General features: G+C 39.9%; 1 protein-coding gene across 8 annotated transcripts in view; it reads left to right on the plus strand.

Moving 5' to 3' along the window:
• POU2F1 (POU class 2 homeobox 1) overlaps window positions 1-21,009 on the plus strand; it is an 87,311-nt gene that overhangs the window by 42,663 nt on the left and 23,639 nt on the right. For 4 of the 8 annotated variants that reach the window (XM_081907865.1, XM_081907866.1, XM_081907871.1 and 1 more), the window contains exons 2-3: window positions 7,998-8,066; window positions 16,677-16,771. In XM_081907865.1, the coding sequence (XP_081763991.1) occupies window positions 7,998-8,066; window positions 16,677-16,771 (164 nt within the window). Of the gene's footprint in view, window positions 1-3,252; window positions 3,296-7,515; window positions 7,593-7,643; window positions 7,705-7,997; window positions 8,067-16,676; window positions 16,772-21,009 lie in introns of those variants that run through there. The other 4 variants (XM_081907867.1, XM_081907872.1, XM_081907868.1 and 1 more) reach the window with 3 other exon arrangements.

The raw sequence follows: 21,009 nt of genomic DNA on the forward strand, positions 1-21,009 counted from the left end.
AACCCCCTTGTGTATTTTTGCTTTGGATACATAGAAAGCATTTGATTGTGTTGAATGGCTTTTCTTGTGTGAGTGTTTAGAAGTTTCGAATGGGTGCCCTTTTCTCTCAAGTCATTGCACTTTATACAGCCTTCTCTGTGGTGGTGCCTATTAATCACTTCAGCTCAGAACTATACAAAATCTCCAGGATTACAAAGGAATCTCTATCACCCTTGTTTGTTTGTTTTTGACCCTCAAACCATTATCTCAAAAAGTTGAACTTTAATTTTGTTACCAGGAAAGTTCAAGGAGATTAAAACCTGGATGACCCCTCCCGCTCCTCAAAAAGCAACTCTTCTCAAAGGCTATATAACTTGTTAGAAGAAAATTTTATGATAGGTCTTGTTGGCCTCAAATCTATAAATGAGAAATCACTGAAAAGAATAAACAATCTGCAACGAAACACAAAGAACACTATAAACCAATCTACAGTAATGTAAGATATTCTTAAATTGTTCCAATAGTAGTATGGTGGTACCTCGGGTTACATACGCTTCAGGTTACAGACTCCGCTAACCCAGAAATAGTACCTTGGGTTAAGAACTTTGCTTCAGGATGAGAATAGAAATCGTGCAGCAGAGGTGCGGCAGCAGTGGGAGGCCCCATTAGCTAAAGTGATGCTTCAGGTTAATAACAGTTTCAGGTTAAGAACGGACCTCCAGAACAAATTAAGTACATAACCAGCAGTACCACTGAAGTAGTACCTGGATCGTCTTGTAAGGATGTTGTAAAGCAGGTCAGCGGACTGCTGACGAGGATGTCAGATATGGTGACAATGTGCATCGGGGAAGCACTTTGGGATGGTGTTTTAGAGATTGAAACCAGTGCTTTTGGGTGGAGGGTGTACTCAAGGGTACACAGTACTGGCACCTTTCCTCCCTCAAATGTTAAAAGTGTGGCACTTACTGTAACAACTTCATACCAGTACCTTATATATTAGTTCTCGAATCTACCAACATGAGTTTGACCAAACTGCAGGAGGCAATGGAAGAAGGGAGTGCCTGGCTTGCTCTTGTCCATGAGGTCATGAAGAGTCGGACACGACTGAACAACAAATACACACACACACACATAAGTGCACTGATTAAAACTATCAAGTATTGGGTGGTTAAGTATTGGGTGGTTTAAGTTTTAATTGATTAAATATGCATATGAATTAAGCATTTTGAAGAAGGCAACCAAACATACATGTAGCAGCAAGCACCATTTTGAAAGATGCCTTCTTGTATCGAGAAGAGAGTTGATGTCTCTCCTAAAGTGGTGACAGGCATCCATAGCTTTTCTCTGTTACTTGTGCTTAAACTATGTGGTATTTAATCAATTAAATATCCTCTTTTCAGTTAAAGTGGCCCATGTAATGAACAGAATCCTGCAAACCGTGTAGAAAGCTGAGTGTATTTTGTAGGTCTTGCAAATTGTGAACTAGAAAGCCACAGGATTTTTTGAGTCTAGACTTTGACAGGTCTGCTATATCACCTCTGAGTATTCTGCTGGCTATGACTTTTGCTATCTCTCTGGCATTGTGACTTGAAAATTGTAATGGGCGATAAGGATCAAGAAAATATTGGGTTTTTGCTGGATTCAAGCTAGCAGACAATTCTTTTTCTGTTGCCTTCTAGTTAAAATGAATTTTAGAATCTATGAAATTCAACTGTTACAACTTCCTTTCTAGATGCAATGATTTTTCACTATGGATGAGAAAACATTTAATTTTTTTTTTTTAAAGGGACTTTCCTTCACACCAGTAGCCACTAAGTACCAACAATCAACAGCTCTTTTGATTTCTGAAGAGCAACTAGATTATGCAATGTGTAACATTCCAGTCCCTTGTTCTGCTTTTGAATGATCCATGCTTTTTAAAAATTGCAGCAGATAGCTTTAGAGGAGTTTATTTCATCATTTTGTTGGGCCCTTTTGTGGTGGAGAAGTCTTCACATGACCATTCATTTCCCTTCTGACATTTACTTTCTAATCACAGAGTCTTAAATTACTCTTATACAATCTTTGTACAAGAGTTTCTGAGTAGCCCTGATGATTCAAGAAGTACAGTTGCAAAATAAAGTTTACTATAAAGACTGTTTATTTAGGAAGACTGTTTATTTAGAAATACAATAATAAATAAGTCAGACTATTTATTTAGGAATTAATGTTATGTACATATACAGATACAGATACATATAAATTAGGAGCCAGCAGTTCTAGATAATAGCAACTTTATTAGAGGTATAGGGAGTGAGAATGGTCAAATATTACTTGTTACATCTACCAGTGTTGGACTACCTTTGCAAAACAGCAAACATGAATTGCTTCCTATATGCTGCCTAAAGTTATGTGGCTTCTCCTTGTACACAATTATGTGTGAGAGACTGTTAAATTATAGCATAACACATTTGGAAAAGATCACATAAATGTGCAAGTAGTAGTTAAGACAGGTTTGTGTTCAGCTCCTACCTTGCTAATTGTTTTCTTGGGATTATTTGGATTCTGTAGAAAGCTTTTCCAAATCTCCTTTATTACTGAAGTCATTGTTGCCAGCAGGAATAAGATTAAAGGTGCTTAAGTCTGTAGAGTTGTTTCTAATTTGTATATGTCATTTCAGTGGCATTTTAACAGAATTTTGTCTTGCCTCTTTCCCCTCCCTACTTCCCCATGGTACTGTGCTCAAGTTAGGTCTGAGAAGCAAAGCTATTGGAAGAAATTTCATTTTGTTCCCTAATTATTATGCTGGCACTTGGGAGATAATTTTTCCCTTCATGCACTGCCAATTAATATGCAAATGAGCTGATAAATATTTATATCATGATTTAAATTATGCAGGGAGCGCTTTCAGTGTACTCTGCAAATGAATTGTTCATGGACTTCAAAGTGCTGGCTGCTGTGCTTAACGAGGGGAGATTTGCATAAGGCCCTAATCAGGCGCATACTGATTAAGCTTCATTATGGAAACTGCCAGCTGCAATCTTTGTTTCTATTTTATTAAAAAAAGGGGAACTTTTCATGCTTCAGTCGCCTTGACAATGTCAGACACAGCTAGTAGGAGAGACTAAAACTCTACAGAGCAACTGAAGTTTCTCTGTTCAGTTGAAGATTGCTATGGTGTAACTGAAGTTGTATTTCCTATCCCCACCCCTCCCTTTCTTCTGTTAAAAGTAGTAGTGTAGTTTTTTTATTTTAGAATCCCCCCCCCCTTTGCTTGGACTATCTGAATCTGCAGAGGACTGCACAGCAATGCTGGACTGCAGCGACTACATTCTAGGTGGGTACCAGTTCAACTGACTCTTGCAAGCGTGTAATATGGAAATAGTGGTTGTTGGATTGACTATGCAGTGGCTTAATCGCATATGCAAGACTAAGGGAGGCATTTATTTGAAAGGCTGAGGACTACCAGAGATGTGGTGGCAAGTGCCTCCTCCGTTCTTTTTTTTTTTTTTTTCTGTGTTCAGGAAAATCTTGTTCTTTATTTTTGGATAGAATGGGGTTGCTCTTCAGTTTCAGTGTCGTTTAATGCAGAAGCTTCTGATATTTCAGTCTTAAAAAGCATTTGATTTTGGAAAGAAATAGGAACTTCATTTCATGTATCTGTTTATGTAAAACTGCATAGGGGTGAGAGTCTTCTGCCATAACTTCCTGGCCTGACCAGATCATTCTAAGTTTGGGTATATTTGTGTGGGTGTAGGATATAAAGCCACACTGTTCAGTGTTTAATAGGAAGCAAGCAGTGCTAATACCACTGCTGATACCGTTACAAGAAGTGATGCATATGGCTACTAGTGTTCTGGCAGTTGAAAAATATGCTTTTAAATTAAGGTATAGGCTTCATTCAAAAACATATTTTGCAAATATGTTTTTAAGGTTTTGCAAATTTTATCCTTTATCTTCAGGCCTTAGAATTATAAAAATCATAATCTAAGGATTTAGACTACGCTTACCTTAGAAATGTAAAATTTAATGTGATTTTTGCTTCAAGATACACAGCTTTTCCCTTCATATATGCCGTTTTTAACAATGCTGTATGGAGGAATCCTAGCAAATGACACCTTCATCTTAGTGTGAAGAACAGTAGCTGAATTTAAAGGGTTTATCAATTCTAAGAAAACCACCCTCCCCCTATATATTTTGAAAAGCTGATAATTTTATTGCTGACTGGCCTTGACATCTGTTAAAATGCTAGTAAGAATGTATCTAGATTCTAGAAACTCATCAGGATGTGACCTCAGCACTGCACCTGGTGCTTTCAATCTATGCTTCAGTTTGCTGTGTGTACTTTAGATTATGGCAGTGTTTTAGTGTCATTGTTACAAATTAAGCCTTATGCTGCTTGTGAAAGAAAGGAGGAGGAAATGGCAGTCTCTATAAGAATTATAGAGAAAATTTATTTGAACATCCACTAGCCAAATTAACTTGTAGATAGTTGATTTTGCCTATTTCATCACTAATCCATTCCTTGTGTTTTTGTGTGTGTGGTGCAAATCACTGAAATTAATTTACTGGATCAGATCATGTTCCAGCTAATCTAGCATTTTGTTCTTAGCAATTGTCAACCACATGTGTTTGGATGTTGACAAGCAGATCATCAGAGTAATAGCCTCTTCTGATGCTTGTCCTTAGCACATGACATTCACAGGTTTACTGCCTCTGTCATGGAGGTTCAGTTTCACTGTTGTGACTAATAGCAATTCATGAGTCTGTCTTCCATGAATTTGTATAGTTCCTCTTCATATCATCTTAAACTAAAGGTTGCCGTTATATCTTGTGGTTGTTAAAAACTCTTGACAGACTGACATATTACACGCTGGCTAGGACCGATGGGATCTGTAGTCCAAAACATCTGGATGGCAAGCAGGTTGGGAAGGCTGCCCTAGGCAATGGGATGAAATGTTTATCTTGTTTTGAAGCATGATTGGCATATTTAACAATACCCTCTTTAATGATACAACAAAAGATGCATTAAATTTATTTTGCTTCCAAATATGAACCCGTGGAGTATAACCCTTCTGTGGTCGCAACAGGGATAGCTCAAGTCAATAAATCAGACTTTTAATCTCATGGTTCTGGGTTCGAGTCCCACATTGGCAAAAGATTCCAGCACTGGAGGAGGTTGGACTAGATGACCCTCATGGTCCCTTCCAGCTCTACAATTCTATGAACTTCTGACTATCCCTTACATATATCCAACATCTTTTAACTTACAAAGGCTCCAGTATAGCCTTGTGAAACCAGCTCATTATTGCTGCTGTTTTTAAACATAGTATACTGTTGTTATGTACCAATGCTTATTATGTACCATTTCTTAGCAGAGAGATATGGAAGAAAGCATTTTTGAAAGATGCCAAATGGACTCTAAAAAGAAATTGTACTGTGTGCTGTGGCACTGCAGAGGTTTTTAGCCTTCATATTTATAATGCAAGTATTTTCACTAAGAGTTGATGGCACATATGTACTCAATTTTTAAAAAAACAACTATTGATTACTTCATTACTCTTCAAGGTTGTAATCATCAAGACGCTGATATTGTATAGGAAATGGAATTAATTAGCTTCAAATTAACCTTGCTCTCCTGTTGGAGAACTGCTGTATACTGGGGAATATCCAGGGATTTGACTCCCTGTTATGCAAATAACTGCATGCATGATGCAACAGGAAAAGATTCTGCATTGTTAGTGGAGCAGTAGCTGCTGAAGTAATCTTTCCTACCTGCCTACTATTTCTGAGGCTTGACTGGTGCAAATGTCTTTAAGAAATAGGATATGACAAATGGATTTCTTTTGCAGCACTTCTTAATAATACTTTCCCATCTCTACTGTTACCCTAACCTCTGGCATATGTTTTAACTCTAGCATTAGCTAAATTGTAAAGAATGCAATAATGCATTCTTCACTGTCAAATTCCATTGTTAAATGCTTTTCTGTAAACATCAGTGATTTAGTTTCTACAGGTGAAATCTGACAATCGTAAATGTTGAAGGGGGTTCTTTCTGCTATTGCTAATTATGAGCAGAGCTGGGGAAATCCTAGATTGCTTGTTACATGGGGGAATATCTAAAAATTTTAAGTACTTTCTTGCCTGGATTATGGCTATGGTGTGTTTAGAAAAGGCAACAAATTATTTTGACTATATTAATTTAGTCAGGTTTCTGGTGCTTAACTTTCTTTCCTCTTCTTTCGCTTTTCTCTTCTAGTCCAGTCTTCTCTGGATCTGGTCGTTGCTCACAATTTTATTCTATTTTTGGGCATATTGGTTTGCTCATTCCCATGATCTGTTGCCATCTGCCATAATATATGTATTCATCTGTCTCACCACCTTTGTATTTTTGGATCTGCCAGCCTTGCTAGTGAATATTTGCTGTAGTTCTAATGTAATACCCCGTCTCCTTGTTTCTATCAATGACTGTTCTTTTAATATGGCAACTTAAATAGATTTTTTCTATAACTAGCTACTATTTAACTCGAGTTCCTTCAGTAGCCTTTTAGAAAAGTCTGGGAGAAGGTTCAAACCAGTTTAAGGTTGTGTGGTGTGAGATTTGTCATCCATTTTGATGTGAATAGTTAACTAGTGCACCAAAACTGGGAGCCATTACCTTTGTGAAAATTCATGATGTGAAAAAACCCACATAAACTGAGTCACAATCCAAGTGAGCATCCAAATACAGTGGTTATTCCTCTGCATTACTTTCAACAGGATGTGTATATCAGTGTGATGGCATCTTTCACAACTGTGATGCCCTCTTTTTCATGCCTAACCCCCACCCCACCCCCAAATCACTCAGCAAGAGGTCAGGTGAACAATGGTTGTGAACAGGCACAGAAAATAGCTGCAAAAGAAAGGAAGGTAGTCCTTTTCATGAAACCCCCCCCCCCCCCGAAAAGGTAACTTTTACAACAAAAAATGAATTTTACAAAAATTAATTACAGTGTTCCAAGGGAGAAAATTGGTTGAACATGTTGTGTCCTATTTTTACAAAATATTCAACAAGAGTCCACATGGGTTGTAGTAATTAAAAACTCAGAGGCTTATCCCAGTTGGAGAAGACCAAGAGTGGGTGGTATTCTGTAATGAGAATAAATCTGTTGGCATCAGCAATGGTTTTTTTTTCCAGCACCATACTAACAAGCATCAGTTTAGTTGCAAAAGGAGTTTGATACGACTATAACCAAAAGCACAGTGAATGATAGGACTAGGACCTGTCAAAATTGTTCTCAGTGGTTTAGATTATTTTGGCTGTTTATTATCAGCAGCCTTTCATCCCCCAGCCCCCATTTTTAAATCCTGTTTCAGAAGTCAGATAAGTTGCGTCTCTCCTTTTGCCAGAACTACGTCTTGTAAAGAGTTTATTGCTATTACATTGCCTTTGTATTGCCATTGCACAATAGCATCACCATGCTGTTCCTGGTCTGATACAATGAATTATATATACCCTGAACACCATCATGCACCATCATATTCAGTTTAGCATAGTGATGTAATCACATAGTGGTAGCATGGAAGTCTCATGGCAACATGCCTGTGTACTGTTTAGAAAAGGATCTAGCAGCACCACTGGAAACACCTAAAGGGTGGGTGAGGAGAGGCAGTTCAGAGGTCTAAGCAGAACTTTGGGAAATTGTATAAGAATTCAGACAAAAATTATTGTAATAATCCAAATGAAATTTTAATACAATCCTTCAGGTTTGGACACTATTTTTTCTAAATGTAGCAAACATAATTGGTCTGTTTTTATGAAGCACCTCAAGTACGCCTTTTTCAATTAGCCTTTTGACTATCCAATATATAGTATTTTACAGTGATACATTGCTATGTCCTAATTTCCTTTTGACATTTCAGGGTCCATACCCATCAGTTGAGTTTGGTCATTTTATAGTGCCTCCTGTTCACCAATATAAAATGTCCTGTTTTGTGCTGTAAAGAGGACGGTGTGAGTAGGATTTTTAAAACCATATTTTCTGTTGCTTCTAATGCAGACTCAAGAATGAACACTCCGTCAGAAACCAGTAAACCTGTAAAAATGGAGAGTGGTGATGGGGACACAGGTAAGAATAAAATAATGGTGTGATTTCCTAATGAATTCATGGATTTGGAAGGGACAATTTTATTCTGGTCTGGTTTTATAATACATTGAAGAATGGTGTTACAGTAACCTAACCCGTGTATATTCAGAAATAAGTCCTATTGAATTCACTGGGTCTTACTCCCGGGTAAGTTGGGTTAGGGTTGCATCCTTAGCAGTGTTTTCTAAGTATATGAAACAGCACTTACGTCTTAGTTCTTTACTTAGTGTTTGTTTTGTATGGGACCTATACATTGGTACTGTGTAAATGTGGACTAGTAATTATCATAGATATTGTGTCCTGGAGCCTCCAAGCAAAGAGCTGGCCTTGGCAGTTCCCCTTTTCATATTCTTTCTTATCAAATCCCCATCTCTGAATTTTCTTCTTGCACTAGAGAGACTGTTCTGTCTAGGAAGCAGTCAGCATTCTGTGACACTGGTTAGCCACTTCCTGGCACTTTTGTGTTGCTGATAGGGATGAAAACACCACTATCTATGGAGTAGAAGCTGGGTACAAGGAGCTACTGATCTGCTGTGACTTAAGGGCTAGATATTCCCAGTATCTTTTTTCCTAGTACAGCTACCAGGTACTCATCCTGGTGTATCTGTGTTAGAGCTCCTAATGTTTTATTTTCCTTATGGCTTCTTGATTGGCCCTTTCTTCAATATTGTAGTTGTCACAGCTCATTCATTAAGCAGGATACCTTCGTCTTCTTCCCTGGGGATCATGTAACCTTCTAAATATGAATAAATATACCCTGCCTCTTGACCCTAAATGAATTCAAGATGGTGATATGAAAATTCTTTGGCTGCTTATGACCTTAACCTGTCACAGAAGTGTTTTTGCCAGTGATAGCAGTGCATCCCAAAAATGTTTGTTGAAGACATTGGTGTCCTTTGAAATATAAAATGATTAGCTTTTACAGAAACTGACACAGTATTGAGGTGTTGTGATATGAGTTCATAAAGGGTAATATCTACTTTCTGCAATTTCCATCCATTTGGATGGGGCCCTAATTTTGTGTGCACATCTGTTACCATCGTTGAGTTTGCAGAGCCATCTGTTCTTGTATGTCCTCTCCATGCTTCCAGTTCTTTCTCACATTGTAACTGTGTCCCCTATTTCCGTTGAGCATACGGCACACCATTTTTCTTTGGATGACAGCCACTTTCTCATTTCATAGTAATTCCATTCCAATGTGGTTTTTGCATTTTTAATCTTTTTGTACCAATACAGGCTAGATAAGAAATATACTTTATTTTTATTTCATTAAATTTATGCACCACTTGATTGTAAAAAAAACCTGAAAGCAGTTTACAAGAAGATATAAGTATTAGTCAATCTCTTTATGATACATTTGGAAGCAGGCTTTGCAGGTAGTTGGTTCATTGAGAAAACGTTATCCATTTATAAATGAGTTTGCAGTAATTTTGTCTGTAGTTAACAACTGTGGTACTCCTTCATCTATTATCATAAACATTATTTTTCAATATTCACATCGTGAATAAAATGAACAAGAAGCCATGATTCCAGGAAAGCAGGCTCCCACCTCATGCTAACCTGTTTGCTCACAAATATGTCTCACAATATTCTGTTGGACTTTCTTCCTGTGTGTTAGGATTACAATTTAAACATATTTATGATGAGGCCATTGGTGTGGCAGAAATACTTTTAACTGCAAGAGTGATTGAATTGGGAAATAAATGTTGATTGTTTGGAACAGATTTCCTGAAACGCGCCACCATCACCACCACCACTGGTTAGGAGAAAATTTGGTGAACATTTTTCTGGAATGATTTTAATTCAAGCAAATTGTAGTTTTGAATTCAATCTACTAATGCTCTCCTGGTTTGAGCTTCTTTTAAGTATATGCTTAAGGCAAACAAATGTACATTGGTATTTCTGCTTTTGTTATCTTGAAATATTTTGAGATTGGTTTGAGATTACAAATTGAACCTTCCCACTGGCCAGGTTAGCAATTTTATAAATATTGTGGAGAAAAGCCTTTTAAAGTATTACAAAGACTTGTAATCCATACATTCATCTGCTCCTGAATCATCCTAGGATTGGATGAACTATTGTCAACAATCACAAATGGCGTTCACTTTGCATTTGTGACATCTTTTTACATTCATTGAGAATGACATAGAAGGTGCATACCTAGACATGACCAGCCCTAAATGTGAACTACATGAATATTTACAATCTAATTCTAGAGTTATTTTAGTGTACTCGCTATAGGGGGTTCTTTTAGGGAAGAACTGTATGTCATAAGTGTCATGAGGCTGCTGTGCCTCCACCCCTCACAAGATATAGTACAACTTATGCCTTGCCCTCGTGTCATTATGATGTGTGTGATCTTTCTACGGATGTTAACTAACAATGTGGAGCAGGAACAGAAAAAATGCAGGGCAATAACCTCAGAACAAGAGAAGTTGTTGTATTTGTTATGCAAGGTAGGAGGGAGGATTCAACCTGGCACTGCTGTTTTGGCAGCAGCCAATTTCTCCCTTGGTGCAGCTGCCTCTGCTCTATTACAGATTATATATTTACTTCTGAAGCATTCAGTGCAGGGATGAGGAGGGGGGCCCTTCAGCTAGAGGATTGCATTCTGTTGTAGGCAGCCTTCTAGGGGCTACACGCCACTGGTGGACAGAAGGCAAAAGTGAGAAGTGCCCAGATACCACTGTTACCTTTTTGCAGTAGGCTATGTCCAAACTTTACAAAGTTGGAGGTTTGCACATAAACACAGATATTTTCCATCCAGGCATGCAAAATTCACTATCGTAGATCAAGGTCACATTCCAGACAACTTGAAAGTACTTGAGGATAGTGCAAAGTAAGGATTGGGCGGGGTCATGGAATAAGAAATGTCCCAAGGGCCAGGTAGAGCCTGAGGGACAATATTTGGTCCCTGGGTCTGAAGTTCCTTGTCAGATATAGAAGCTGGAAGAGCTGGGTTTGGCTGCTGAAATCCCCCACCCCTAGTCTAGTGTAATGTAAGGCAGCCTGATTGGTCAGCAGATTATTCAGCTCTGAGAAATATATTTTCTCCTCCCTTCAGTCCTTGAAAGTATCACCACCATTGGGAACTTCCGGGTCGGCGCCATCGCCGAATGGCGGGCTCCCTCCGAGCTCCGGAGGGAGCCTGCTCGGCAGGGGCTGGGTCCTACCGCACCGGCGATGCGGGGACCCTTAAAAACCACGGCCACGGAGGCCGTGGACATGGAGACTCGGCTGGCACCGTCAGCGCCCTCTCGATTCGTGAAGGAGCCTTTTTAAAGGCTACGGATCGGGTGCCGGGGAGGAGCGTGGTGCTTTGAGTCCTCTGCTATCCCTGCCGAGCGCAGCCGCATGCCATCCGGCGGAGAGCGCTGACTTCTTCTATTGAAAATTTGGACCCAAAAGAAGAACCCGTGAGTAATTGGAATATGGACTAAAAAGAGGGATAAATTTTTAGAATTTGGAGCGAACGGGGGAGGTGGAAAAAAGGAAGTCAGCCCCCCCCCAAATTGTAGAAGAGCCAAAACAAAGGACTGGATAACTAAGATCGAGAGGAACCTTATCTTGCCGAACTAGCAACTTCGCGAGGGAAATTTATAAGATTGAGCTGGAGGAGAAAAGTGGAATTCGGATTAAAAAGCAACCCCCCCGGAATCCCTGGAGCGATTCGTGAAAATGCCTGGAGAAGAATAACGGAGGTTTTGACAGCTGTCAAAGAGCTGTCAAAACGGAAAAATGAAATTGAGACTTTGTTATGAGGACTTTGCCGGTTACATTTGTTATAAATTGGAGATAAATTGTTTCAAACAAGGATTTATAAGTTATTTGGACTGGCGGATGTGATCTGGAAGGGAACTTTGTTATTGTAATCCACCTAGAGGAGCTGAGGGACATTGCATGTGTTTTCGACGGGAAACTTGAACAGTTGGATAGAACTTTTAATCTCCTGGGAAACTGCAGAAATGGAACATTATTTTGTCTACAGAGGCCTACACTTTACTGGAAACAATGGATTAATCTGTTGAAAAATGAAAGGAACATGATGTAATGTTTTGCTCCTGAATAACAAGCCTCTGTAGAGACACTAGAAGCCTTTGGAAAAAGAACATTTCTGTGAGGGAACAGGGAAGTAAAAAGGAGGAGAGTGATTGACAAGAACAAGGAAACAACAAGAACTGGACAGAACTGGAGTGGGAACATTAGGGATATCCAGATTTGACAAGCTTATGGATATAAAATTGGAGTTTATACTCCTGGATATAAAAATCTGGATAGAAGAAATGGGCCCCCTTTGATAGACTCCTTCTATGATTGGACATCTGTAATTTAAAAAAAAGACCGGTAAAGAACCAGAGGGATGTGGGTTTAGTGAAATGTGGGTTCATCAGGAAGACATTAGAAGTGAGGGATAGGAGGAACGCAACAGGGAAAGAGGGGAGGGAAATTTGGAATCCAAAGGTTGTAAAATTATTGTTTGTTTTTATTCTATTTTCATCTGTATTATATTTGAAAGGGGGGAACTCGTGGAAGGGAATAGGTCGACCTTAGGGGATGGAAATTTGGATAAATTGAGTTATTGATGATGAGTGTATTTTGGGAATAAGAATTTGTTGAATATTATTGCTTTTTTGGAAGATTTGGAACACAAGAGGGGGTGGGGAGGGGAAGTCCTAGATATTGGAAAAAGTTTATGAATTGGATTTTATTTGTTTTAATTTGGAAAACCTTAATAAAAATTATTTTAAAAAAAAAGAAAGTATCACCACCATTGATGTTACTCGTTGAGTTGAATTGTGACTGATTCATAACTTTCTACCTGGGCTCAAATAGACTGGGCTAGTAAGAGTTAAGCTGCAAAAGGGGGGGGGGGAGAGAAAAGGTGGAAACATTGCTAAGTCTTTCCTTGAAATTAGCCGTAGAAGTATTATGGGACTAGGAAATGTTATTTCCCCTCTTTCCCTTACCTGTTTACCTGTTTTTGTCCAAACTGGTACGGACACGGCTGGAAAGTTACACAATTGTTATGCATCCTTCTTTGATTTAAAGTGCCAATTGGAGTGTGAACATAGACACAATCTCTAGGACCAGTAGCAATGCCCTGATTATAAAACTCCCTCCTTTCTCATATAAGGTTGGTGCAAACTCTGTTGAGGATTTTGCATCAGCTGAAGACTCAATTCTTCACCAAATTGTTCATTCTATCTCTATGTATTTTGCACTGATTTTAATGTAATCAATACTGGGGTGGCTTTGGCAATAAAGAACTGGTAATAGCCTGTTTTATTTAATTAAAATATTTATCTGGTAGTATTATGCGGGTTGAATTCTGCCCATGGGCCTTCAGTTACTAATCCCTAGTTCAATGGGGAAGCGAGAAGGTATACACAGGGCTTTTTTTCAGCCCAAACTGACCGGAAATCAGTTCCGGCCCCTCTCAGGTGGGCACCATTGTCATTATAAGAGAACAAGGGAGGCGTTCATGGTGAGTTGCTCTTTTTCTAGAGAAATAACACTGGGTATACTGTAATGTTGCTTTTACAGCTGTGTACTGTGTAGGAGAGATTTCAGCCAGTTTTCTAGAGCTGTTTGATATTATTTATCAAGGTTGTAAGAGCCAAGATGGTTCAATAAATTGTAGTTCTCTTCTGGTGGCCATGATGGAAGATTGGCATTATGTCAATTTAACTGCCTTTTAGGTTGCATCCACATGATTATGATTGCTGCTAGGAAAGCCTGGGACTGTATTCAACTAAATCATTGCACTAGTAATGCTTCTAGCATAACCAGAAACCCCCTCCTCCACCTGCCCCTTCCCCAGATCTTCTCTGAAGAGTCAGGAGAACCCCCAAAATGGGGTGTGTGGGAGGAAACAGTAGTTAATTCTGTCAGGTAAGCAGCAATGTCCTAATTTAAATACAATCCCAAGTAGGTTATTCTTTTTATCTCCTAAAAGCAGCAGTCATCAATGGAGCAGGAACCCCCACATCATTGGACAACCACCACACACATGGTTTCTAACTAGCAGTCTCAGAGCCTGTGGGATTCCAGAGGGGAAGACACTTTTTAGAACGTTGTGCAACACAAAGTTAGGTGAAAAGCTGTGGCTTAATACTTATTACTGGTCCTCCAGCTAGATCCAGTTCCCTGCCGCCTCTTTAGTGGGTCAAATTAAAATTCTATACCAGTGACTGATACATTAAACTTCTAGGGTGATACCCTTAGCCCATTGTTTTCAGTAAGTTTACTCTGTGTATGACTTGGTTGGCTATTACCCCAGTCTTTGTTTCCATAGAATAATTCCACAGAGTTGTACTTTCTAAATCAGGGTAATTTAAAAACTGATTATTTAGCACATTAATACCAAGCATCATTAGTATGTCCTAATTCTTTAAATCATTGCAGTTTTTTATAGGCTCTGGCCAAATGTTCCTAAGGGAAATTCCCTGCTCGTTGCTCCGATATATTGCCATATATTTGGAATGAGGAAGTGGACCTGCAACAAAATTTGTTGCATTGTTGTCTGCAGCTATTCAGCATTCCAGTTATGCCTCTTTCCAGGATACTCTGTATCTGATACCAACCACCCAATTTTCTGTTCTCCCAACATTCAGCCAGTATCCTGTGCAGTATCCTGAGCAGGGGATTTGAGTTCTCCCAAGTCTGTAAGTCGTCCTATGCATAGATGCATGAGGTCCAACACTCCGTTAATTGAGATCACTATTATAATACATTATTACAATCAGATTTTTAATTTTTAAAAATGTTATTAGTATCCTGAGTTTAAGGCATAGCAACTTACATAATATTGACTCTTCCTTTATCAAAACAAGTACAGTATGAAGCCGAATAATTCAGTGACCAGGGTTTTTTAAAATAAACATACCTGGATGTGGACAAAGTGCATGGATTGGTCAGCATGACCGCTTGTGCTCTGGACCTTTGCCCCTCTTGGCTGATAAAAACCAGCAGGGAGGGGACAGCTCGCTGGGCCAGCGAGGTGATTCTTGCCTCCCTTCGAGAGGGTGTGGTCCCTGCCGACTTGAGGGAGACAGTGGTAAAACCACTTCTCCAGAAACCCTTCCTGGATTCAGAAATTACTGGTAATTACTGGCCAGTTGCCACTACCCCTTCTTGGGCAAGGTTCTTGATCAGGTAGTCTTAGATCAGGTCCAGGCACTCTTGGAGGAAACTGATTTTCTAGCTCCATTTCAATTGGGGTTTCTGCCCAGTTTCAACACAGAAACAGCTTTGGTTGCCCTGTATGATGACCTATGTCAGGAGAGAGACTGGGAAATATGTCCTTGTTAATTATTCTAACCTCTCAGTGGCTTTAATAACATCGACCATGGTATCCTTCTGGAGCAGCTCTCTGAGTTTGGGGTGGATGGCACCACCGCTTTGTGGTGGTTTGGGTCCTACTAGAATGGTGTTTCCAGAAGGTAGTCCTTGCAGAGTGCCCTTTGGCCCTGTAGAGCCTTCAGTGCAGGATTGACCAGGTTTCGATTTTATTCCCCATGCTGTTTAACATCTACACAAGTTGGGTCATCAGAGTTTTGGAGTTCATTGTCAGCAATATGTTGATGACACACAGCTGTACTTCTTTACAGGTGTAGCAGTGGATGTGCTGGACCATTGTATTGGCTCAGTAATGGAGTGGATGAGAGCCAATAAACTGAAAGTCTATCTGGATTAGACTAAGGCACTGTTAGTGGGCAATTCCATAGACTTGAGGGTGGGAGGTGACCTGCTCTTGTGTACATCTGGATCCATTGTGTCACTTGAGGCTCAGGTGACCTTGGTGGCACAGAGTCCCTTCTATCCACTTTGGCTAGTGGCTCAGCTGTGCCCCTATTTGGACAGGGATAGCCTAACTTCTGTCTCTGGCAACCTCTAGAATTGGAATAACAGTATTGGAACAAAACCCACCCTCCTCTTCTTTCTGAAGGCATGAGGTCGGATTACACCAGAGCTTACATATTGTCATAGTCCATATCACTTATGTAGTGACAACATTCAATACTATTTTTGCTCCCATGCTGTCTCCATCTTACATTGTTAGACATAAGCCAACCTTTTAACTTTTCCCTGTCACATTTTGAATGACCCAGCATCGTATTGAACTTAAGCTCAGCAATGCTAAATTCTTAATCTCTTTCCATTCCTCTTATCCTTTTCTCCCTTAACCCCAGTGGTATTTTTTATTCATGTTCTTTTCAAGCCCGTAATTTGGGTGGCCATGTTATATTTTGTTTTATCCTTTTCTTCCAATATTTATTCTCATACTAAACTTGTCATTTTCATCTTTATAACATTTCTAAATCTTTCTAATATAGCCTTAGCCCCTTTTCTCCCGCCCCCACCATAACATGTGTCTTGATTCTACATGTCTTGAGGGTACTGCCAGTTGATTGTTGAGCCCAGGGGGGCGATAAGGTGAAAAGGTGGTGACTTAGGTTTATTGGCCCTGAATTACTGCTTTTGCTGACATGTAGATAAATTGGCAACAAAGGTGTGAATGAATCTACAGATTTTTCAGACTTGACTTTTGAGGGGAATTTTAATAGAATATATCTTTCTTTGCATCCCCAGGCACACAGACAAATGGCCTGGACTTTCAGAAACAGACTGTGCCTGCCGCGGGGGCAATATCTACAGCCCAGGCCTTCCTTGGACACCTTCATCAGGTAAATATTTGTTTCTTTTTATTCTGAAATTTGGAAGGTAATATAAAGGGTTCCTCTCTCTCTGCACTATGTTGGCAAAACCAGAAACAACAAAGTAGTGCAAGATTGGTGTCTTCTTTTGGAGGCATGCATAGAGGCTACCAAAGCTTTAGAAAGAACAGCAGTGTCTTCTATCTCAACATAAGAAAGGATGATTTACAGGCCCTCTGAGTAGGCCCACATTGCACAGTGTCTCATATGGCCATTTTAGAGGTCTTTGTGACCTAAAACATAATTTCACAGTACATGGACATTTTTTGTACAACTGGATAATAGATGGGACCAGTTGACCGTATGGGACTAGTAGGCTACTTTCAAATGGGTTTCCAAAGAATCAAAGCTATCATTCTATGTGTCAACCTGTATGGTAGGCATATCTGGAAATAGAGCTTGTTTTCACCATTCTATGTCTGTCTTTCCATTTTCTTCTGAGAAATGTGAATATTCTTACCTAGGAGGAGCAAGAGCAGTCCATTTCTTTAGAGCTGGAGTGAGAAACGTTTTTCAGCCCAAGAGCCACGTTCCCTTAATGGGGGTTGCATGTCATTGGCAAGTAGGTCTACAGGCAGATGTGGGTAGAGACAAAGTGGGTGGAGCAATTGATGGGACTCCTACCTTCACACAGCAGGCAACTTTCCAGCCACACAAAAGCCTGTGGTTTCACATCCCACCCCACCCATTCACCAATATCATTCATTCTGGCAAACGAGAGGCATGGACAGACTTCATTATACATTATAGCCAGGCAAAAGCAGTTCAGGAGGCTGTACAGGTAGGTTTGGGTATTTGTGGCCTGGGCAGAGTTCTGCAGGCGGGGAGTCCTTTCCTCAGAGTACAGTGGTACCTCTGGTTACGAACTTAATTTGTTCCGGAGGTCCATTCTTAACCTGAAACCATTCTTAACCTGAGGTACCACTTTAGCTAATGGGGCCCACCACACCATTGCCGGGCGGTTTCTGTTCTCATCCTGAGGTAAAGTTCTTAACCCGAGGTCCTACTTCCGGATTAGTGGAGTCTGTAACCCGAAGTGTTTGTAACTCGAGGTGTTTGTAACCCGAGGTACCACTGTACTTGGAAGTATGCTTGCCTGCTGATTTCCTGACAAAACTTGAAAGCCATCTAATCTGAAAGGACTGTGACTAATGTGTTTTCTGTCTTAGATTTTGGCTCCATAAGAGTCTTTCAAGCTTGGGGAGGGGAGAGGGAAGCAACTGAGAATCCCAGCCCTTTGTCAACCACCTCTGCCTACTCTTTTTGTCTATCATAGCAGCTACTGAGTTGGTGGAGGCAAGTTAGGTTTCCAAGTCCTGCTGCTTCTCCTCCCTAAACAAAACATTGTTTCCAGGCTCTGAGAAGCAGATGAAAAATGTTTCCATTCCCCACGCATCTCAGGTGTTGCATTTGAAGTAGGGAAGAGGAGCTTAAGTAGTGCTCTGTGTTGCCTCTTTCCCTTTTGAATCTGGTGCTTTGGGTTTTTGTTTTTGTTTTAGTGATGATGAGAAACATTGGTCCACCATAACCTTGGAGTTGCCTGAAGGAGGGGCATATCATTCTTCCCATAAGTTCCTGTTGTGGGTGTAGGCAGGTTTGTTGTCCCCAAATTGGTTTATACTCTTCTTCATAGGAATGAATGGCAGCCGTTTACTTATATACCCAGGCTAGGGTAGCACATAACCACTAGGGAACATTGGACCTACTATGCCCTGAGAGAAAGCATCAGACAGGAAACTCAGGCCAAGAAGATAGTTGCATCTGCTCCCGAAGTCAGCCTGTGAATATTTTGTGCTGCTTGCTTATTTTTAATATCGTAAATTGCAAACCACCCTGGGCACCCTGGTAAAAAGGCAGTATATAAATGCAATAAATAAATACCGTAGAAAAGAAGGGTATGAACTTACGGATACCATGAAGGCGAAACACCACAGAGATAAAAACAAGTCTCCTGCTGGTTCCAGTGTCTTAAGAGGTCAGATATGATCTCTTATTAACCGACACCGAGACTTCAGCTTATCTACCCGATTTGAAGTCAGTAGGAACCATTTGAAAGCAGATCTAGTTATGTTCTACACATGTCAGGTGTGCCTTAATCACTTTCATATTGCGTTACTTGCATTTGCCATGGGGCTGCCTTTGAAAAGTATTCAGAAATCAGTTGGTGCAAAATACCAAAGGTTTCCCCCCGCCCCAGGTAGCTTCTGCTTTATTGGCTTCCAGTTCATTTCAAAGCCCATTTTAAAAGTGCTGGTTATTGTATTAAGAGCTACTAATAAAGCCAATGCAATTTCATTGCACTTAGGTTTGAGTAGTGAAATATTTTTCTCCGCATCATTTAAAATTTATTTGCTGTGCTGCTTGATGCTGCTGTATGAATAGTGTGCTTTATTATGTTGTTTCCATTGTTGCTGCTGCTGCTTAGCAGCCTTGGGGAATAAAAATAAATAAAAGAAAATATTTGCTCACTCTTTCATCTTTCTATACTTGCCTTGGTTCCTATAATGTTCCTTAATGTGGAGTGTGCTTGCATTTTTTGTGTGTGCATGTGCATGTGTGTGTAGAAAGAGGAAAGTAGATAGGCTGGTGAATGGTGATGCTGACATGATGGCCATAATATGCACAAGCATGTTCAGAAGAGGGAGACCAAGAGGATAAATGGTCTGGAAGCCTAGCTTTATGAGGAACAATTGAGGGAGCTGGATATGTTTAGCCTGGTAAAGAGGAGACTAAGAACAGATATTATAGCTATCTTCAAATATATAACGGAAGATGGAGTAAGCTAGTTAGGACCCAAACTAATGGCTTCAAGTTACAAGAAATGATATTCCAACTAAACATCAGGATAAACTTTCTGACAGTAGGAGCTGTTGGACAGTGGAACAGACTTTTTCAGGAGGTGGTTGACACTCCTGCCTTGGATATTTTTAAGCAGAAGTTGGGTGGTCACCTGTCATGTATTGTTCCTGCATCACAGGGGGTTGGAAGAGATGAACCTCAGGGTCCTTGCCAATTCTGCAGTTCTTTGATTCTGTAACACTCTTCATGCATGCCTTTCACATATCATTATCACTCATGCACAATCCAACAGTTGACCCAACGGTTTGACCCTCTCGACCAAACATCTGCCTGTCAAGAGTGTACACCACCCTCTGCCCCTAATTCTTGCTTGCTGACTAATTTTGAAACTAAAAAGGTCGTTTGTAAACCTTCTGTACCCCTGAGCAGCTAAACCCTGAGCAGCGTTCATGTCAAGCAGCTGAAGCTAGTCTCCTTATGGCCAATAGCTATAGAGTTTTCAAAGGCAGCAACACATATTTACTGAAGGTTGTTCTATTTTCTCAAGCTTCTCTGATTCAGCCACTACTTTTATTTAATACTTCGTTCATCTCTTTATTAAAAAAATTCTAAAAGATAATATACAGCTGTCTTTGACTTTAGCATGCTCTATTTCTTAAATCTCAAGTGCCAGGGTATAATGAATCTTGAACTTTGAAGTGGCTACTGTGTTTATATGTTTATCTTGAATTGGCAGTTTCCCATGGTAAAACGAGCCAGAGTCACCTTATCATTCCATCCCTGTGCAGTATTTTTATTTTTATTTTTTTTGCAAGGCACTATTTACAGCAGAAAGTTTTTGCTTTGGAGCAACTTCAGCTCAGGCTTTGGTTAAAATGGGCTTTTAGGCCTTTGCAATCAGTACCTAAGAGGCCTTTGTTCATAAGCTTATGCTGCAAAAAGAGCTGAAAGGGCCAAAAACTGGTAGTTTATTAACCTAGCCAATTCTCTAAGACAGCTGTGCATGATGATGCTTTGGAAGCCTTTCTCTAATTAATATGGTTGCTATCTCAGAATACTACAGGGCAAAAGATTAAACTGGATGTTGGCACTGGAGATAGGAGCTTTTTTGGAGACAAATTGCCTGCTTGGTGACAGATGGCATGTTGTAATCTTGTAGAATCCAACCCAGAAATGTAGCAACCATTTGAAGACACAGCATAACACTTCCTTGTATTGTTATTTTGCCTAGGTTATGCAAAAGGTAGTGTTGAATTAGTACTGTGTCACAGCTCATGGAGTGCAGACTAACAACATATCTGTTTTGGAATACCTTTTCATAAAAGTTGCATTCCTTTTTTCTCACTTGACTTTGCACCTTCAAAATTTGGATAAACTGTGGCTACTCCCAAAAGTTTTCTGTTTGTAAA

The sequence above is a fragment of the Podarcis melisellensis genome (genome assembly GCF_964234715.1).
Source record: "Podarcis melisellensis genome assembly, chromosome: 4".
In the NCBI taxonomy this organism is placed as follows: Eukaryota; Metazoa; Chordata; class Lepidosauria; order Squamata; family Lacertidae; genus Podarcis; species Podarcis melisellensis.